The 20,977-nt window shown below is 53.1% G+C and overlaps 2 protein-coding genes across 2 annotated transcripts in view; one reads left to right on the forward strand and one right to left on the reverse strand.

Moving 5' to 3' along the window:
* Nucleotides 1–1,634, forward strand: part of KIAA1549 (KIAA1549 ortholog) — a 55,547-nt gene extending 53,913 nt beyond the window's left edge. The window contains exon 21 of the mRNA XM_038753550.1: nucleotides 33–1,634. Coding sequence (XP_038609478.1) covers nucleotides 33–263 — 231 coding nt within the window. The 3' untranslated portion in view covers nucleotides 264–1,634. The remainder of the gene's footprint in view (nucleotides 1–32) is intronic.
* Nucleotides 1,635–8,159: 6,525 nt separating this feature from the next.
* TMEM213 (transmembrane protein 213) lies at nucleotides 8,160–15,414 on the reverse strand. The gene is made up of 3 exons (XM_038754707.1): nucleotides 15,288–15,414; nucleotides 9,583–9,651; nucleotides 8,160–8,516 (listed from the first exon to the last, which is right to left on the reverse strand). The coding sequence occupies exons 1-3, from the start codon at nucleotides 15,373–15,375 to the stop codon at nucleotides 8,347–8,349; spliced, it is 327 nt and encodes a 108-aa protein (XP_038610635.1). The 5' UTR covers nucleotides 15,376–15,414; the 3' UTR covers nucleotides 8,160–8,346.
* Nucleotides 15,415–20,977: the final 5,563 nt, after the last annotated feature.

Raw genomic sequence — 20,977 nt, forward strand, 5'->3', positions numbered from 1 at the left:
GTGACCTCGCCCTCTCTCCGTGTTTCTTTCAGAGCTATCTGCTGGGAGTCCAAGAATACCCTTCCTCCTCCCTGTTTCCGGGGCCCAGGACAGTAGCTCGGGAGCCCTCGGCCCCCTCGGCCCACCAGGGTCCCGGCTTCTCCCCCGGCGCCGCGGCGGACCCACCCCCGGCCCACTCCTCGGCCTCCCTGATCAAAGCCATCCGCGAGGAGCTGTTGCGTTTGGCCCAGAAACAGAGCGTGGGGGCTCCCTTTCACAGCTGATTGCCCCGGCCGGGGCTCCATCCGCTTCCCGTGGAAGCAAGGCGGCCAGGAGCCCCCACTGCCGGGAACCGGCCGGGCCCCGCGGGGCTCCGCTTCCTTGTCGGCTTGCTCCTGGACCCGGGGGACCGGATTTCACCCGCCGCGGCTCGGAAGCGAAGGGTTCGCCCCTCGGAGGAACCCACCCCATCCACTCCAGCCGGCTGAAGGGCTCTGTGGGAGACTCCTGACGGCGCCCAGCTAGGCATCGGGTGGACCAGACTGACCGAAGCGCCCGTGGGGTTCAGCTGGGGACTGCTGGCCCTGGGAGCGAAGACGATGGTGATGAGATGTGCCACCCACCCCTCTCCCCCTTGGGTTGGGGGGGGCACTGACCAAGAGGAGGCCCAGCTGACCAATGCAGGAGCCATGCGGGCCAACCTCTGCCCCATCCCCTCTCCCGGCTCTTCCGGGGCACTGGGAGGTGACCAGGCTGGTTCTGGCCGGGGACTCTCAGCCCCTCTAGGAGCGAGAGATTGGGCGGTGTGGCCGTTTCACCCAGCTTTGAGGACCGGGATGATAATCCGGCCGCACCTGCGGAGTTTCTCGGTTTGGTTCTGGATCAGGTGCTTGGAGGAGTTTTGCTTGGGCAGGGTTCAGGGCGCCGGGGTGGGCTGGCCAGGAGCCCCCAGTTCTCCGAGGATCCCGAAGCACTTCTCCTGGGGGCGTGAGCAGCCGTCCACAACGGAGCCCCAAAGTCACGCCCGGGCAAGGTTGGGGTTCACCGCGCTGCCAGAGAGGACGTCCGTGACCTGCCCCTCCCTCTCTGCTTGCAGGAGGTGGGGGTGCGCCCCACAACCCTTGGGACAGCCCTGCACTTGGGCCAGGACCTGTTCCCCTCTGGGAGCCAGGGGGGTTGGGAGGGGAGATTTTGGGGGCCCACTGGGACAAACTGGAAGTGAGTGTGCAGGCCAAAGGCCAAGGTAGTGCTACTTTATGGGACTGAGCTCCTCAGAGTTGGTATCTCACGCCGTGGTCGGTTGTCAGGACGAAGCTGGCCGCTCTGGGGCACGGTGGTAGCCAGTCGGGCTCTGACCGGGCCACGTTTGGGTCCCCCACAACTCTCCCGTGGAGCCAGTCAAGTTGGGGCAGTGAAAGGGATGGGCCGGAGCTGAGGGGCCTGGTGCTCCCGCTGACCTGGGTCATCCCAGGATGTCCCAGGTGACAAGCCCGGGCCGAGACCCTCTCCCCCTACCCCAACCATCCCTGTGTGCGGTTGGTGCAGGGGGTATGTCCGTAGAGGGGTTCCTGAACCTCTGTGTTGTTCTCTGTTGTGGCTTGGGTACCAATCAGCCCCCGCTGTGGGTGCGAAAATAAGAGATGCTGTTTTGCACACATGGTGACTCTGGCGATGTTCCTTCAGTGACGGTAGCCCCCGACCCTGTGGCTGGGACTCAATCAGCGGTATTTATCGAGTGCTTACTATGTGCAGAGTACTGTACTAAGTGCTTGGGAGAGTTCAGAGGGCACAAGGCCCTCCTCTGGCCCCAAACTGGGGCCCAGCGTGGTCGTTGGCCCTGGGAAGAACGGGTTTCCCCCATCATCAGCAGGCTGGCGACATCACTGACCACCCGAGATGCAGCATCAGGCCCTCTGCCCTCCCTACGGGGAGCTGAAGAAATAACTGCGCAGCTTCCCGGCCCCGCCTTTGCAGCCGAGGAGCCCTGCTGGGCTGGAAAATGGATGTAGGCGGGAATGGGGTGCTGAGGCTGGAGGGCAGAGGTCGGAGCCAAGGGCCTGGGGCTTGGCCACCCTGTGTCTTTCAGAGCCTGGCCCAAGTTCCCTCTCCTCTCCCGGTCGCTCCCGCTCTCCTCTTTTTCAGTGTTTATCTGGTGCCCCCCGGCCAGCGTAGCTCAGTGGTGGGTGGAAGGGTGCTGTCAGGGGGCATCTTGCCCATCCAACCGTGAGACAGAAGACCCGCTGGCAGGCGTGGCCAAGGGTGAGCAGCAGCTGGGGGAGTTGGGCAGTGCACAGGGTTGATTGGAGAAGGTGACCCCGGGCAGTTGTGGGCAGAGGGCTGGTGGGCACGAGTTGTCTGGCCCCTCTTCTGCCCCTGCATTTAAAGCCCCAAATGGGGATCTGTGCCCAGGTGGCAACTTGTTTTCATAAAAAGGGCCCTCCGGGATTATGGCTTTAGAACAGCTGCCTCAGGGACCTTGGGCCAAGGCTCCAAGATGGCTGAGTTGCCCAGAGATGCAGAAGCACCAGGCCTTCACCAGAATTCATTTATTCATTCAATTTATTGAGCGCACACTGTACTAAGCGCTTGGGAAGTACAAGTTGGCAACATAAAGAGACGGTTCCTCCCCAGCAGTGGGCTCACAGTCTAGAAGGGGGAGACAATTCTCGTGCCATCCTCCGGAACAGTCGCCTCAGAAAGTCTGAACAGGGTGGGTCCTGCCGCTAATCTCCATTTGGCTCAGTAGGTGATTGGAAGCTGCTCGGGCAGGGCGCCCTGGTTGAACCCCGGAAGAACTTGGCGGAGCAGCCAAATTTGCCAAGGGATTCCCCACACCCAGATCTGTGGAGGGGAGGTCCGTGTAGAAGCCGTGGGGCCAATCCTTTGAGGAATTCCACCCGACATCATGGTGTGATTCTAGCTGGAGGGTAGTGTGGGTTCCAGACTTCCCCGTGGCCACCGTCTTGATCAGGCAGTGGTCTCCCGCTTCGGTGCCAGTGTTCACCTGCGGCTCGGAGCAAAATTTGCAGAATCTGGTTGGAGCCGGGGGGACTCCATGGCGGGCACCGAGCGTCGGATGTGTTGGAAACAAATACCAAGAAGCATATAGAGAAGCATATATAGAGACGCAGCGTGGCTCAGTGGAAAAGAGCCCGGGCTTTGGAGTCAGAGGTCATGCGTTCAAATGCCGGCTCCGCCACTTGTCAGCTGTGTGACTTCGGGCACGTCACTTCACTTCTCTGTGCCTCAGTTCCCTCATCTGTAAAATGGGGATGAAGACTGTGAGCCCCATGTGGGACAACCTGATCACCTTGTAACCTCCCCAGCGCTTAGAACGGTGCTTTGCACATAGTAAGCGCTTCATAAATGTCATTATATTATCAAGGTGCCCATCTTTGGTGGGGAGGGATAACTCAGAGTCTTACCTTCCCAGGAGACTGAAGCCACTGGGCTCCAGAAACCCTGAGACTGAGGAGGAATACCAGCCCATGATGGGGGTCTCTGAGGAGGGCTTAGGCTGCCCCAGGGTTCCCAACCGTTTAGCTGCAGGGTGTCATCTGACTTTCTGATTTCTTGGAGGGGTCCCCAGTTTTTGGGGGGTGCCCCATCCACTTGGGAGACAGGGGCTTGGCCCCTTTTAACTCTCCTTAGGCCCCTCTCTCTGACTGCAGAAGGGGGAAGAGACTCAAGGGAGCAGAGGAAAGGCAATTCTAGGGTGTCAGCCTCTTTGCGGGCTCGTGAGAGGGGGTGAACTAGGGCCGGGGGACATGAAATGGGCAGACCCAAGGTGACCCCCACCATCACCATCCAAGGGTCCACCCCAGCACCATTCAGCCTTCAAAGGAGTTCTAAACCCGAAGGAAAAATTGTGTCTGTGTCTCCATTACTGAGGCATAGGGCTTTTCCCCCCTCTCCCTTTCCTCTCCTTCCATCCTGGCCCTTATCTCCTCCTCAGCAAACCCCATCCCATCCCAAACCCCTGCCTGGAGACCCCACAATTCCACCCAGCCCTCATCATTATCATTTATCGTTGTATTGCACTTTCCCAAGCTCTTAGTACAGTGCTGTGCACACAGCAAGCGCATAATAAATACGATTGAATGAATCATCCCCTCCCTCAGCCTCCCTGGTTGATCCCCCCAGCCCTTTAAAAAAAAATCGCCTCTGCCATCTTATATCTCCCAAATTTATCAGTTGATTTGTATTTACTGAACACTTACTGTGTGCAGACCACTTTACTAAGCATTTGGGAGAGGACAACAGAGTTAGAAGACATTATTTCTGCCTCTCTCTCTCACTCCCACACACTTATATTCCCTAAGTGTTTTTCCCACACCCCCCAATAACCTCCAAACTCACGTTCCCCACCCCCCGTGCTGTGTCCTGAACTCAGGCGTCTGGTCTCAATAATGATAGTATTTTTTAAGTGCTTATTAGATGCCAAGCACTGTACTAAGCGCTGGGATAGATACAAGGGAATCAAGGCAGACACAGACCCTTTCCCACATGGGAGCTCACAGTCTGAGGAGGAGAACTGGCATTTCCTCCCGATTTTTCAAACTCATGTTCCCCACCCGCCATGCTGTGTCCTGAACTCAGGCATCTGGTCTCAATCATGGTAGTATTTTTTAAGTACTTACTAGGTGCCAAGGACTGTACTAAGCGCAGGGATAGATACAAGGGAATCAAGTCCGACACAGACCCTTTCCCACACGGGAGCTCACAGTCTGAGGAGGAGAACTGGCATTTCCTCCCGATTTTTCAAACTCACGTTCCCCACCCGCCGTGCTGTGTCCTGAACTCAGGCGTCTGGTCTCGATAATATTTTTTTTAAGTGCTTCCTAGGTGCCAAGCACTGTACTAAGCGCTGGGATAGATACAAGGGAATCAAGTCAGACACAGACCCTTTCCCACATGGGAACTCACAGTCTAAGGAGGAGAACTGGCATTTCTTCCCGATTTTTCAAACTCACGTTCCCCACCCCCCGTGCTGTGTCCTGAACTCAGGCGTCTGGTCTCGATAATATTTTTTTTAAGTGCTTCCTAGGTGCCAAGCACTGTACTAAGCGCTGGGATAGATACAAGGTAATCAAGTCCGACACAGACCCTTTCCCACATGGGAACTCACAGTCTGAGGAGGAGAACTGGCATTTCTTCCCAATTTTTCAAACTCACGTTCCCCACCCCCTGTGCTGTGTCCTGAACTCAGGCGTCTGGTCTCAATAATGATAGTATTTTTTAAGTGCTTATTAGATGCCAAGCACTGTACTAAGCGCTGGGATAGATACAAGGTAATCAAGGCAGACACAGACCCTTTCCCACGTGGGAGCTCACAGTCTAAGGAGGAGAACTGGCATTTCCTCCCGATTTTTCAAACTCACGTTCCCCAACCCCCGTGCTGTGTCCTGAACTCAGGCGTCTGGTCTCAATAATGATAGTATTTTTTAAGTGCTTACTAGGTGCCAAGCACTGTACTAAGCGCTGGGATAGATACAAGGTAATCAAGGCAGACACAGGCCCTTTCCCACATGGGAGCTCACAGTCTGAGGAGGAGAACTGGCATTTCCTCCCGATTTTTCAGGTGAGGAAACCGAGGCCCAGAGAAATCAAGTGTCTTGTTTTGTCTCCCCCTTTTAGACTGTGAGCCCACTGTTGGGTAGGGACTGTCTCTAGATGTTGCCAACTTGGACTTCCCAAGCGCTTAGTCCAGTGCTCTGCACACAGTAAGCGCTCAATAAATACGATTGATTGATTGATTGTTTCAAATCACACAGCAGACAAGGGGTAGGGCTAGGATCAGATCCCTGGCCTTCCGACTCCCTTTGATTGTGAGCCCACTGTTGGGTAGGGACTGTCTCTATATGTTGCCAACTTGTACTTCCCAAGCGCTTAGTACAGTGCTCTGCACACAGTAAGCGCTCAATAAATACGATTGATTGATTGATTGTTTCAAATCACACAGCGGACAAGGGGTAGGGCTAGGATCAGATCCCTGGCCTTCCGACTCCCTTTGATTGTGAGCCCACTGTTGGGTAGGGACTGTCTCTAGATGTTGCCAACTTGTACTTCCCAAGCGCTTAGTACAGTGCTCCGCACACAGTAAGCGCTCAATAAATACGATTGATGATGATGATCAGAAGATCCCCCGACGGTTCATTCAATCGTATTTATTGAGCGCTTCCTGTGTGCAGAGCACTGTACTAAGCGCTCGGGATGTACAAGTTGGCAACATAAGCTCACCCTACAGTGAGCGTGGGAAGCGGGGTGAGCTGGAATCACTTGTGTTGGAAAGAAGCGAGTGTGGGCAAGGGGGAATTCGGACTTTGCCTGAGAGTAAATTGACCGTTTTTTGAGTCCAAGGTGTGACTGCTGTCTCTAAGGTTCCGGCTACCTGAGTTGTGTGTTTGGGGAGAAGGCCGGCCGTCGTTCCCCACCTCAGGAACAAAACTGCGGCTAAGCCAGGGGGAGGCGGGGGTGTGGGGGCCGTTGGACGGAGCTGGACAGGGCTGCCCCCGGATCTTGCCCCCAGTCTCCCCCTTTTAGACTGTGAGCCCACGTCGGGTAGGGACTGTCTCTAGATGTTGCCAACTTGGACTTCCCAAGCGCTTAGTCCAGTGCTCTGCACACAGCGCTCAATAAATACGATTGATTGATTGATTGATTCCCAGACTGAGCCCCGCTTTTCCTCTGCTCCTCCTCCCCTCCCCATCGCCCCGACTCCCTCCCTCTATTCTGCCCCCCTCCCCGCCCCACATTCATTGTGCTTAAATACCACAATTATTATTATTATTACTGCCCGCAGTCTTTTAGACTGTGAGCCCACTGTTGGGTAGGGACTGTCTCTAGCTGTTGCCAACTTGGACTTCCCAAGCGCTTAGTCCAGTGCTCTGCACACAGTAAGCGCTCAATAAATACGATTGATTGATTGATTGATTCCCAGACTGAGCCCCGCTTTTCCTCTGCTCCTCCTCCCCTCCCCATCGCCCCAACTCCCTCCCTCTATTCTGCCCCCCTCCCCGCCCCACATTCATTGTGCTTAAATACCACAATTATTATTATTATTACTGCCCGCAGTCTTTTAGACTGTGAGCTCACTGTTGGGTAGGGACTGTCTCTAGATGTTGCCAACTTGGACTTCCCAAGCGCTTAGTACAGTGCGCTGCACACAGGAAGCGCTCAATAAATACGATTGATGATGATGATGATCTTGAACATCATATCCCTGGGCTGGACCATCGCCCTCGGCAGATTTTCCCCGCTGGGTCTTCCCAAGTGGCGCGTGGCAAGAGGGCTGTGCGGGACCCCTCTGGAGCTTGGGTAGACCCCTGCAGGGAGCCCTCAGTTCAAGTCTTTTAGACTGTGAGCCCACTGTTGGGTAGGGACTGTCTCTATATGTTGCCAATTTGTACTTCCCAAGCGCTTAGTACAGTGTTCTGCACCTAGTAAGCGCTCAATAAATACGATTGATGATGAAGTCCTGATGGTGCCAGTGCGTCGCAGCTCAAATGGGCCCGGTACCATGGGCTCAGCCCCTGGCAGGCTTGGACTCCGCGGGCCCGGTTGGGGGTTGGTTTGCCGGGCAATCAATCAATCAATCGTATTTACTGAGCGCTTACTGTGTGCGGAGCACTGTACTAAGCGCTTGGGAAGTACAAGTTGGCAACATGTAGAGACATTCCCTACCCAACAGTGGGCTCACAGTCTAAAAGACTGCGGGCAGTAATAATAATAATAATTGTGGTATTTAAGCACTTACTCTGTGGCAGGCACTGAACTAAGCGCTGAGGTGGATGCAAGCCAGGTGGGTTGATACAGTCCCTGTCTCCCCCGTGTGGGGCTCACAGTCTCAATCCCCATTTTACAGGTGAGGTAACTGAGGCACGGAGCGGTGAAGGGACCTTGCCCTAGGTCACACAGCAAAGTGGCGGAGCTGGGATTAGAACCCACCACCTTCTTACTCCCAGGCCTGTGTTCTAATAATAATAGTAATAATAATAATGATGGCATTTATTAAGCGCTTACTACGTGCAAAGCACTGTTCTAAGCGCTGGGGAAGTTACAAGGTGATCAGGTTGTCCCACGGTGGGGGGGCTCACAGTCTTCATCCCCATTTTCCAGATGAGGTGACCGAGGCCCAGCGAAGTGACTTGCCCAAAGTCACCCAGCTGACAATTGGCGGAGCCGGGATTCGAACCCATGACCTGTGACTCCGAAGCCCGGGCTCTTCCCACTGAGCCACGCCGCTTCTCACGGCTGCTTCTTTTCAACGATGTCGGTCCCCAGAAGGAGTTGGCACCGGTCGCCAGCCCGGGCCTCCATCGGGAGCTGGGGGCGAGGGGGGTGGCACCGGCTCGAGGGTCCCCGCCCTCAGGCCAGCAGGTCCTTGGGCTCATCCGCGGGCAGTTTCATGAGCTTGTCGATACAGAGCAGGATGAGTGTGATGAACCAGAGGCTCCAGCCCACGGCGGCTGCTACCCAGCCCTGTTCGTCCATGCCCAGTTGGCAGCAGCGTGACACCTTGATGCAGAAATCAGCTCCTAGGGGATGGCAGGACGAAGAGGAGATGGGCACGGAGACAGGGGGAGGCTTGGGGGGGGGGACAATTACCCGCCACTCCACTCAACATTCACGGTGGGCCCACTCTCCATCCCAGTTTCCAGAAGCAGGCATCTAAATACACCCAAACCGCCGCACTAAAACACACCCAAATGTGCACCCCCAAACATGCCCACATCATAATGAAAATTATTATTATTGAATGAATGAATGAATAATGGTACTTGTTAAGCGCTTACTATGTGCAAAGCACTGTTCTAAGCGCGGGAGAACATAATAATGATGGCATTTATTAAGCACTTGCTATGTGCCAAGCACTGTTCTAAGCACGGGAGAACGTAATAATGATGGCATTTATTAAGCACTTACTATGTGCCAAGCACTGTCCTAAGCGCTGGGGAGGTTACAAGGTGATCAAGTTGTCCCACGTGGGCTCACAGTCTTCACCCCCATTTTACAACTGAAGCACAGAGACGTTAAGAGACTTGCCCCAAGTCAGCTAGCTGACAATTGGCGGAGCCAGGATTTGAACCCATGACCTCTGACTCCAAAGCCCGGGCTCTTTCTACTGAGCCATGCTGCTTCTCCCAACAAAATATTCTGGTGTTTGTTGAGTGCTTACTAGATGCCAGGCACTGTGCTAAGCGCTGGGGTGGATACAAGCAAATCAAGCTGGGCACAGCCCCTGCCCCGTATGGGGCTCACTGTCTCGACCCCCATTTTGCAGACAAGTGAAGTGACTTGCCCAAGGTCACACAGCAGACGAGTGGTCGAGCCGGGATTAGAACCCGTGACCTTCCGACTCCCAAGCCTATGCTTTATCTCCTCTACGCCTTGCATGTAACCCAGTGACCCCCCCAGGCACACCCGTGGTTCTTAGGGGGAGTCTACCGGCCCCCTTTCCTTGACCATCTGAGTTTCTTTAGTTCGCAGACCATTTGCTCTGCACACAGTGAGCGCTCAATAAATACGATTGATGATGATTTGCCCGCCCCACCCTCAGGTGGGACCCCGGATGCTGGGGTCAGCGCTCCGGTGGGGGCTCACCGGGACACTGGGCCGGGTTCCCGTCGAGGTGGATGTGGGTGGGAGCGGTGGAGGAGTTCCTGGACGCTCCTGGAAGAGAGAACGCGGGAGCAGGCAGATGGGCGTAAGAAGGGAGGGCACGAGAGTTCAAATACGTGGGTGGGAAGAGATAATAATAATAGTAATGGCATTTATTAAGCGCTTACTATGTGCAAAGCACTGTTCTAAGCCCTGAGAAGGTTACAAGGTGAGCAGGTTGTCCCATGGGGGGGGCTCACAGTCTTAATTCCCATTTTACAGATGAGGTAACTGAGGCCCAGAGAAGTGAAGTGACTTGCCCAAAGTCACTCAGCTGACAATTGGCGGAGCCGGGACTTGAACCCATGACCAAGTGAGCACTCAATAAGTACTACTATTACTAGTACTGTGCTGCTACTGTTATTACTGCTATTACTAATAATAATAATAATAATAAGAATAATGGCATTTTTAAGTGCTTACTATGTGCAAAGCACTGTTCTAAGCCCTGAGAAGGTTACAAGGTGATCGGGTTGTCCCGTGGGAGGCTCACAGTCTTAATTCCCATTTTACAGATGAGGTACCTGAGGCCCAGAGAAGTGAAGTGACTTGCCCAAAGTCACCCAGCTGGCAATTGGCGGAGCGGGGACTTGAACTCATGACCAAGTGAGCACTCAATAAGTACTACTATTACTATTACTAGTACTGTGCTGCTACCGCTACTACTGCTATTAATAATAATAATGGCATTTATTAAGCACCTACTATGTGCAAAGCACTGTTCTAAGCACTGAGAAGGTTACAAGGTGATCAGGTTGTCCCATGGGGAGGCTCACAGTCTTAATTCCCATTTTACAGATGAGAGAACTGGGGCCCAGAGAAGTGAAGTGACTTGCCCAAAGTCACCCAGCTGACAATTAGCAGAGCCGGGACTTGAACCCATGACCTCTGACTCCAAAGCCCGGGCTCTTTCCACTGAGCCACGCTGCTTCTCTATCCAACCCCCTCGACTCCCCTAGTGACCCAGCACAGGACGCTCATCTGTGGCTCTCTGCAAACTCCCTGAACCTGCGGATAATAATGATGATGACATTTGTTAAGCGCTTACTATGTGCAAAGCACTGTTCTAAGCGCTGGGGAGGATACAAGGTGATCAGGTTGTCCCACGTGGGACTCACAGTCAATCTCTATTTTACAGATGAGGTAACTGAGGCACAGAGAAGTTGAGTGACTTGCCCAAAGTCACACAGCTGACAAGTGGAGGAGTCAGGATTCGAACCCACGACCTCTGACTCCAAAGCCCAGGCTCTTTCCACTGAGCCATGCTGCTTCTTGCAGACCGTGAACCCACTGTTGGGTAGGGACCTTCTCTATATGTTCATTCATTCATTCATTCAATCGTATTTATTGAGCGCTTACTGTGTGCAGAGCACTGTACTAAGCGCTTGGGAAGTACAAGTTGGCAACATATAGAGGCGGTCCCTACCCATCAGTGGGCTCACAGTCTAGAAGAGTGGGCAACAGTCTATGTTGCCAACTTGTACTTCCCAAGCGCTTAGTCCAGTGCTCTGCACACAGTAAGCGCTCAATCAGTACAATTGAAGGAATGAATGCTCCTGGCTGGGCAGATTGCCTGTGCTCCCCGCCTCACTGGGTGAAGAAAATGTTTCTTCCTGTTTCATTCATTCATTCATTCAATCGTATTTATTGAGCGCTTACTGTGTGCAGAGCACTGGACTAAGCGCTTGGGAAGTACAAGTTGGGCCCCTACGGGTGCCCCTCCTCTGGGGCTTTGGAAATGGGTAAACGACAATTCTGTATTCCCCCTGTGCCCCCGCCCCCCTGCCTCTCCCCAGTTCCTGAAAATCCAGGCCCGTCTCCTCCTGGCCTGCAGACTCCCGTTCCCTCCGGCCTTTCCACTTCCAGAAGCTACTCCTCTCCCCTTTTCCCTCCTCCCCGTGTGCCTTCCCAGAAGCACGGATGGTCGGCCTTTCCCGGCTCCAGGCCGGCCTGACCTCACAGCCGCCCAGTCGGGACCGGTTCTGCCCGCTCCCTCAGCTTGGAGAGAGTTTCTGCCCACCCCCAAGCCCCCGTAGAAGGACACTGTGCCCTTCCGCACGGACTGGCCACCCCCAAGCCCCCGTAGAAGGACACTGTGCCCTTCCGCACGGACTGGCCACCCCCAAGCCCCCGTAGAAGGATACTGTGCCCTTCCGCACGGACTGGCCACCCCTAAGCCCCCGTAGAAGGACACTGTGCCCTTCCACACGGACTGGCCTCCCCTAAGCCCCTATAGAAGGACACTGTGCCCTTCCACACCGACTGGCCACCCCTAAGCCCCCATAGAAGGACACTGTGCCCTTCCACACGGACTGGCCACCCCTAAGCCCCCATAGAAGGACACTGTGCCCTTCCATACCGACTGGCTGCCCCCAAGCCCCCATAGAAGAACACTGTGCCCTTCCACACCGACTGGCTACCCCTAAGCCCTCATAAAAGGACACTGTGCCCTTCTACACTAACTGGCCGCCCCCAAGCCCCCGTAAAAAGGACACTGTGCCCTTCCACACAGACTGGCCGCCCCCAAGCCCCCGTAAAAAGGACACTGAGCCCTTCCACATCGACTGGCCGCCCCTAAGCCCCCATAGAAGGACACTGTGCCCTTCCACACTGACTGGCCGCCCCCAAGCCCCCGTAGAAGGACACTGTGCCCTTCCACACTGACTGGCCGCCCCCAAGCCCCCATAGAAGGACACTGTGCCCTTCCACACCAACTGGCCGCCCCCAAGCCCCCGTAGAAGGACACTGTGCCCTTCCACACCGACTGGCCGCTCCTACTCTGAGAAAGATCACCTGTCCTGCCAGTGGCACAGCCAAACCAGAGGGCTGCCCTCGGCTCCTTCCCCTCACCCTCTTCCCCTCCCTCTCATGGCCAATTAGTCATTTAGTTATGGTGTGTTCTGGATCCAGTCCGCCTCAGTGCTTAGTACATCGTAAACGTTTCACTAATACTATCATTATTATTCTTATGATTTTATCATCCATTTTCTAAGACACCCTTGACAGTGAAATTTATCTATGAGCGTATGGGTAGCCAGGAAGACCTAGTTATCTTTTTTAGGTGATTACTATGTGCCAAGCACTTTGCTAAGCCCTAAGGTAAATAGATAATCAGATTGGACACAGTCCCTGTCTCGCACAGGGAGGGAGGGAGATCTTAGCTCCATATTGCTGATGAGGAAACTGAGGCCCAGAGAAGGTGAGTGACTTGCCCGTAGTCACACAGCAGCTCGGGAGCAGAGCTGGAACTAGATCGTAAATCTCCAGACTGCAAGTCCCAAGTGAGCAGGAAAGCAGCACGGCCTAGTGATAAGACCACAGCTCCGGAGTCAGAGGGCCTAGGCTCTAATTCTGGCTTCCCCAATTTCCTGCTATGTGATCTTGTCTCTGAACCTCAGTTTCCTTATCTGTAAAATGGGGATTCAATGCGCAATCTCAATCAATCGTATTTCTTGAGCGCTTACTGTGTGCAGAGCACTGTACTAAGTGCTTGGGAAGTACAAGTTGGCAACATATAGAGACAGTCCCTACCCAACAGTGGGCTCACAGTCTCCCTTCCCTTCGACTGTGAGCCCACGAGGGACAGGAGCTGTCTGTGTCCGACCAGGATAATATGCATCTTTTATCTTAGCACAGTGCTTGGCACAAAGTAGATGCTTAAGAAACACAATTATCGATATTGTCGTGTTCTTTCCACTAGGCCACGCTACTTCCCTAGGTACCCTGGATATTGGGTGGGGCAATGGAAAGTTGGAGAAAATGATGCCATGCTATCTTCACCTTCTTCACCCAAACTGGGAGTTCCAGGCAGTTACAGGGGGGTCCCAGCCCTCACCCATGACTGTGGCAGAGCTGCTCAGCCGGGTCCCCAGAAGCAGAGGCTCATGGTCTTGGCCCAGGGGGGCCAGTGCCCCACAGCACCCCACACTCCCGGGTCACAACCAGTCCCCCCACAGACCCCCAGGACATGACCAGATTCCCCCAGCCCACCCAAGCTCTACTTGGCTCCTTTATCTGTCCAATCTCCCCTCGCCCCACACACAGATGTCAAGGGGCTGACTATGTAGTAGGTGACCCAGGGCAGCCTCCACACCCATCCCGGCCCACGTCATCCCCCGGGCCTGGAGTGCCCTCCCTCTGCCCATCCGCCAAGCTCGCTCTCTTCCTCCATTCAAGGCCCTACTGAGAGCTCACCTCCTCCAGGAGGCCTTCCCACACTGAGCCCCTTCCTTCCTCTCCCCCTCGTCCCCCTCTCCATCCCCCTCATCTTACCTCCTTCCCTTCCCCACAGCACCTGTATATATGTATATATGTTTGTACATATTTATTACTCTATTTTACTTGTACATATCTATTCTATTTATTTTATTTTCTAGAGAAGCAGCATGGCTCAGCGGAAAGAGCACGGGCTTTGGAGTCAGAGGTCATGGGTTCGAATCCCGACTCCGCCACATGTCAGCTATGTGATCTTGGGCAAGTCACTTAACTTCTCTGGGCCTCAGTTACCTCATCTGTAAAATGGGGATTAAGACTGTGAGCCCCACGTGGGACAACCTGATCACCCTGTACCCTCCCCAGCGCTTAGAACAGTGCTTTGCACATAGTAAGCGCTTAACAAATGCAAATTATTATTATTTATTTTGTTAGTATGTTTGGTTTTGTTCTCTGTCTCCCCCTTTCAGACTGTGAGCCCACTGTTGGGTAGGGACTGTCTCTATATGTTGCCAACTTGTACTTCCCAAGCGCTTAGTACAGTGCTCTGCACACAGTAAGCGCTCAATAAATATGATTGATTGATTGATTGATCTGGAGCCTGGCACTCCTCTCCCACTTCCTCCTCCCTGCAGCCAGTCTCTTGCTCTCCCTGTCTGGCACTCTTATAACCACTGGCTAATAATCCATTTCTGTGTTCAGTCTTCCCCAGGAGCATGCAGACTCCTCCGGGACAGGAGGCTCATCTTTCGCTTATGCTGCAGGTTGCCCAAACACCCAGCCCAGCACCCTGCCCACAGCAGGCTCCCAGTCCAGTGCCCCTGACCAGAGTAAGCAATCAGTACAGTGCCCCACACACAGAAGCGGTGTTGCCTAGTGGGTAGAGCACAGTTCTGAGAGTCAGAAAGACCTGGATTCTAATCCTGCTCTGTCACCTGTCTGCTATGGGACCTCAGGCAAGTCGCTTCACTTCCCTGGGCCTCAGTTCTCTCACCTGTAAAGTGGGGATTAAGACCATGAATCCCCTGGTGGGACGGGACTATGTCCAACCCAACTATCTTGTATTTACCCCAGCACTTAGAAGAGTGCCTGGCACAGGGTAAGTGCTTAACAAATACTACAATTATTATTATTATTAAGTCCGTTGTATTTATAGAGCACTTGCTGTGTGCAGAGCACTGTACTAAGCTCGTGGGAGAGTACAATACAACGTTCCCTGCCCACATCGAGCCTGTAGTAGGTGCCCAGCCCATCTTGGCGGCGCTGATACTGATGGCAGACAAGCTACCCCAGAAACACCAGTAACGGGGAGGACTTTGAACCCGGAATCCCTGGCACCAGGCCCACCCTCCGGCCCGGAAGTCCTATTTCCTGTTTCCACGGAAAAAGTCTCCAAGGTGACGCTTGGCCTCTTCTCCTCAGCGCTAAGCCCCTACCTGCGGCACAGATGGTCCAGAGAAGAGCAGGGGTCAGGAGCAGGATCAGGGCCGCCGGCCCGCAGGTCGGTCTGGGGTAGGGGTTCATGCTGGAGACCGCGCCGCCTGTCCACCCGCCAGGATCTGGCAGGGAGAAACTCAGAAATGATTCTTCACAGAAATATCAGCCCCGGTGTTTACGGGAAAAGAAAGGGGTGGAGCCCTGGAAACACCACAGGAACATGCTGTGCCCTGCTCCCTGAGCCCCGTGCTTTCTAAGCTCGCTGCTTTGGGCTCTGCGTTCCCCGAATTCTGGGCTCTGTGATCACCAAACTTTGAATTCTGGATTTTCTAAGCTCCGGGTCTCTGATCTCCGAGCTTCGGTTCTCTGAGTTCTGAATCTCTGGGTTTCTGAGTTCTGGCTTTCCTGAGCTCTGAGTCCTGGATTCTCTGAGCGCTGGGTATCTCAGCTCTGAGTCTCTGAGGTCTGGATTCTCTGTGCCCTGGGGCTCTGAGTGTCTGAGCTGAGCTGTGGGTCTCAATTCTGTGTGCTCTGAGTCTCTGAGCTCTGGATTCTCTGAGCCCTGGGGCTCTGAGTTCTGCAGGATCTGAACTCTGGATTCTCTGAACTCCGCGTCTCTGGGATATGGGCTCTACATTCTCCGACTTCTGAATTCTCTGAGCTTTGAGTGACCTCTGGGTCTCTGAGCTATGAGTCTCTGAGCGTTGGCTCTCTGAGCCCTGAGCTTTGAATCTCTGAGTTGTGCAGTCTCTGAGGTCTAGATTCTCGGAGTCCTAAGTCTCTGAGCTCTGAGTCTCTGAGATAAGGGCTCTAAATTCGCCAAGTTCTGAATTCTCTGAGCTCTGAGTGACCTCTGGGTCTCTAACCTATGAGTCTCTGAGCGCTGGCTCTCTGAGCCCTGAGCTTTGGGTCTCTGAGTTGTGCGGTCTCTGAGGTCTAGATTCTCTGAGTCCTAAGTCTCTGCGCTCTGAGTCTCTGAGATAAGGGCTCTAAATTCACCAAGTTCTGAATTATTTGAGCTCTGAGTGACCTCTGGGTCTCTGAGCTGTGAGTCTCTGAGCGCTGGCTCTCTGAGCCCCGAGCTTTGGGTCTCTGAGTTGTGCAGTCTCTGAGGTCTAGATTCTCGGAGTCCTAAGTCTCTGCGCTCTGAGTCTCTGAGATAAGGGCTCTAAATTCACCAAGTTCTGAATTATTTGAGCTCTGAGTGACCTCTGGGTCTCTGAGCTATGAGTCTCTGAGCGCTGGCTCCCTGAGCCCTGAGCTTTGGGTCTCTGAGTTGTGCAGTCTCTGAGGTCTAGATTCTCGAAGTGCTAAGTCTCTGTGCACTGAGTCTCTGAGGTATGGGCTCTAAATTCACCAAGTTCTGAATTTTCTGAGCTCTGAGTGACCTCTGGGTCTCTGAGCTATGAGTCTCTGAGCCCTGGGCTTTGAGTCTCTGAGTTGTGCAGTCTCTGAGGTCTAGATTCTCGGAGTCCTAAGTCTCTGAGTCTCTGAGATAAGGGCTCTAAATTCGCCAAGTTCTGAATTCTCTGAGCTCTGAGTGACCTCTGGGTCTCTGAGCTATGAGTCTCTGAGCGCTGGCTCTCTGAGCCCTGAGCTTTGGGTCTCTGAGTTGTGCAGTCTCTGAGGTCTAGATTCTCGGAGTCCTAAATCTCTGAGCTCTGAGTCTGAGATAAGGGCTCTACATTCGCCAAGTTCTGAATTCTCTGAGCTCTGAGTGAAATCTGGGTCTCTGAGCTCTGCATTCTCCGGGTTCTGGGCTGTAGGCAAGATGCCAGGGAGGCTTTCTGAACAATCTAGACCGTCAGCCCGCTGTTGGGTACGGACCGTCTCTATATGTTGCCGGCTTGTACTTTCCAAGTGCTTAGTGCAGTGCTCTGCACACAGTAAGCACTCAATAAATGCGATTGAATGAATGAATGAATGAATGAAAGAGGTCAGAGACGGTTCTGGCTGCCAATCCAGCTGGCGTCCTGAGAGGGGAAAGGAGATGGGCTTGCTCAGAGGGTGGCACCTCACCCCAAAGGTGCCCGTGGTGGGTATTTGATTGACAGTTCCTACAGCCTTGCAGAGTTCCCCTCCCAAGCTGCCCCTGCTCCCCCGAGCCTTGCCCTGTCTTCACCTCCCCATCCCTGAGACTTAGGGAGCTCTGACTGGTGGAGGGTTGGGGGTCTGAAGGGGAGAATGAAGATCCAACCGTTTGTGGAGGTGGGAGAAAAACAATCATTATGGTCTAGTGGAAAGAGCAGGGGTCTGAGGGTCCAGAGACGTACGGACCGTCTCTCTATGTTGCCAACTTGTACTTCCCAAGCGCTTAGTACAGTGCTCTGAACACAGTAAGTGCTCAATAAATACGATTGAATGAATTCTAGTCCCAGCTCTGCCACTGGTCTGATGTGGCAGCTTGGCTCAGTGGAAAGAGCCCGGGCTTTGGAGTCAGAGGTCATGGGTTCAAATCCCAGCTCTGCCAGTTGTCAGCTGTGTGACTTCGGGCAAGTCACTTATCTGTGCCTCAGTTCCCTCATCTGGAAAATGGGGATTAAGACTGTGAGCCCCCCGTGGCACAACCTGATTGCCTTGTAACATCCCCAGCACTTAGAACAGTGCTTTGCATGTAGTAAGCACTTAATAAATGCCATTATTATCATTCTGTGTGACCCTGGGTAAGTAACCAAACTACTCTAGCACGGAGGAGCAGCGTGTCTCAGTGGAAAGAGCCCGGGCTTTGGAGTCAGAGGTCATGGGTTCGAATCCTGGCTCTGCCACATGTCTGCTGTGTGACCTTGGGCAAGTCACTTAACTTCTCAGAGCCTGTTACCTCATCTGTAATATGGGGATGATGACTGTGAGCCCCAAGTGGAACAACCTGATCACCTTGTATCCCCTCCCACAGCTTAGAACAGTGCTTTGCACATAGTAAGCGCTTAACAAATACCATTATTATTATTATAATTATGACTCTGGGCCTCAGTTTGCTCACCAGCGAGATGGAGAAAATATTACCTCCCTCTCCCGTCCTCTCGACCTGTTTCCGCTCTGCCCCGTAACTTGCTTTCCGCTCAGTCTCAGCCGTCCTAGCTACTCTGGCTCTCCTGAAAGCTGATCCTGAAATTGTCGCATGTGTGGTTTTGCAAAACATGTTATTAATCCTGGTACAAGGGCACAGCGGGCAGACGGGCAGGGGCCGGCCACAAGGCCTCCTCTGTCCTAGGAAGCGCTCTCACCTGAGCTGGCCAGGGTGTGGGGTGCGAATCTGAGGCTGGGGCTCCATTTGTCCGATCCGACCTGGAACGGGGCTGCCTGGTCTCCAGCTGTCTGCGGGACGCAGCTTTGGCAGGCAGGTACTTCCATTCCCAGAGCCCGGCCTCCCTTTTCATTCATTCATTCATTCCATCGTATTTATTGAGCGCTTACTATGTGCAGAGCACCTCTCCGACCACCGAGTCTGCGGCCCGGAAGCGGTGCCCACGTCCATTGAGCCCGCTCTTGGATAGGGACCGTCTCTATACGTTGCCAACTTGTACTTCCCAAGCGCTTAAGTCCGGTGCTCTGCACACAGTAAGCGCTCAATAAATACGATTGAATGAATGAATGAATTGAGACCCCGGAGTGGGACGTGACAGCTCCTGATTGAGGTCTTCCCTGGGCCGCGATTCAGGTCCCGCAATCCTCCACGGAGAGCTAGTGTGTGAGGGTCATTCATTCAATCGAATTTATTGAGCGCTTACTATGTGCAGAGCACTGTACTAAGCGCTTGGGAACTACAAGGCGGCAGCAGATTGAGACGGTCCCTACCCAACAATGGGCTCACAGTCTGGAAGGGGGAGACGGACAACACAACAAAACATTCATTCATTCAATCATTTATTGAGAGCTTACTGTGTGCGGAGCACTGTTCTAAGTGCTTGTACTGAGTCATTGGGATGCCCTCATATTACTGAATGAATTAATTAATTAATTACATGATGTAAGTGAGATCAGTCAATCAGACAATGGTATTTATTGAGAGCTTCCTGTGTGCGGAGCCCAGTCTTCTAGGGACCGTCTCTATATGTTGCCGATTTGTACTTCCCAAGCGCTTAGTCCAGTGCTCTGCACACAGTAAGCGCTCAATAAATACGATTGAATGAGTGAATAATAATAATGGCATTTAAGTGTTTACTGCATGCCAGGCACTGTGCTAAGCGCTGGGATGGATACGGGCAAACCGGGCTGGACACAGTCCCTGTCCCACATGAGGCTCCCAGTCTTAATCCTCATTTTAAGAATGAGGTAACTGAGGCCCGGAGAAGCGAAGTGCCTTTCCTGAGGTCGCACAGCAGACCAGTGTTCATTCATTCATTCAATCGTATTTATTGAGCGCTTACTGTGTGCCTGTACTAAGAGCTTGGGAAGTTCAGTGCTTAGAACAGTGCTTTCTGTTCTTCCTGAACAGTGAAATGAGGATTAAGACTGGGAGCCTCGTGCGGGCCAGGGACTGTGTCCAACCCGATTTGCTGTATCCTCCCCAGCACTTAGCACAGTGCCTGGCACGTAGTAAGCCCTTAAATGCCATTATTATTATTCATTCATTCAATCGTATTTATTGAGCGCTTACTATGTACGTTTACTAAGAGCTTGGGAAGTTCAGTGCTTAGAACAGTGCTTTGCACATAGTAAGCACTTCACAAATGCCATCATTATTATTATTATTAAGTGGTGGAGCTGGGATTAGAACCCAGGTCCTTGTGACTCTTAGGCCTGTGGTCTACCCACTAGGCCATACTGCTTCTCTAAGCCAGCACTTAGGAAAGTACATAGAGGGGTATTCATTCAATTGTATTTATTGAGCGCTTACTGTGTGCAGGGGTAGACACAATCCCTCCTCTTGGGAAGCTAATGATCTACGGGGGAGATAGACGTTGAAATAAATGATGGATGGGGGAAAATGGGGTGTTCAAAGTTTTCCATTGTTGGCAGTGGCCACCCTAGGAAGGAGCCAATCGTCAGGAAGGAACTGCCACGACCTCCGACCCCGGGGCCGAGGGGGTGTTCAGCACGTTCACCAGGCCTGCATCTATGTTTGTACATATTTATTACTCTATTTATATATTTATTTATTTTATTTGTACATATCTGTTCCATTTTATTTTGTTAGTATGTTTGGTTTTGTTCTCCGTCTCCCCCTTTTAGACTGTGAGCCCACTGTTGGGTAGGGACCGTCTCTATATGTTGCCATCTTGTACTTCCCAAGCGCTTAGTCCAGTGCTCTGCACACAGGAAGCGCTCAATAAATACGATTGATTGATTGATTGATCTGTAAAATGGGGATTAAGACTGTGAGCCCCACGTGGGACAACCTTGATTACCTTGTATCCCCCCAGCGCTTAGAACAGTGCTTCGCACATAGTAAGTGCTTAACAAATGCCATCATCATCATTGCCTCTTCAGAGGTGAGGAAACTGAGGCCCAGAGAGGGCAATAAGTGACTTGGCCGAGGTCATCCAGCTGGCCAGCGGCAAGTGCTAGGGAGGGCAGGGAACTTCAGCCCTGGGTGATTTCCCCGAGTTCATTCATTCATTCAATCATATTTATTGAGCGCTTAGTGTGTGCAGAGCGCTTGGGAAGTCCAAGTTGGCAACATATAGAGACGGTCCCTACCCAACATTCATTCATCCATTCAATTGTATTTATTGAGCGCTTACGGTAC

The sequence above is a fragment of the Tachyglossus aculeatus genome, chromosome 11 (assembly GCF_015852505.1).
Source record: "Tachyglossus aculeatus isolate mTacAcu1 chromosome 11, mTacAcu1.pri, whole genome shotgun sequence".
Lineage (NCBI taxonomy): Eukaryota > Metazoa > Chordata > Mammalia > Monotremata > Tachyglossidae > Tachyglossus > Tachyglossus aculeatus.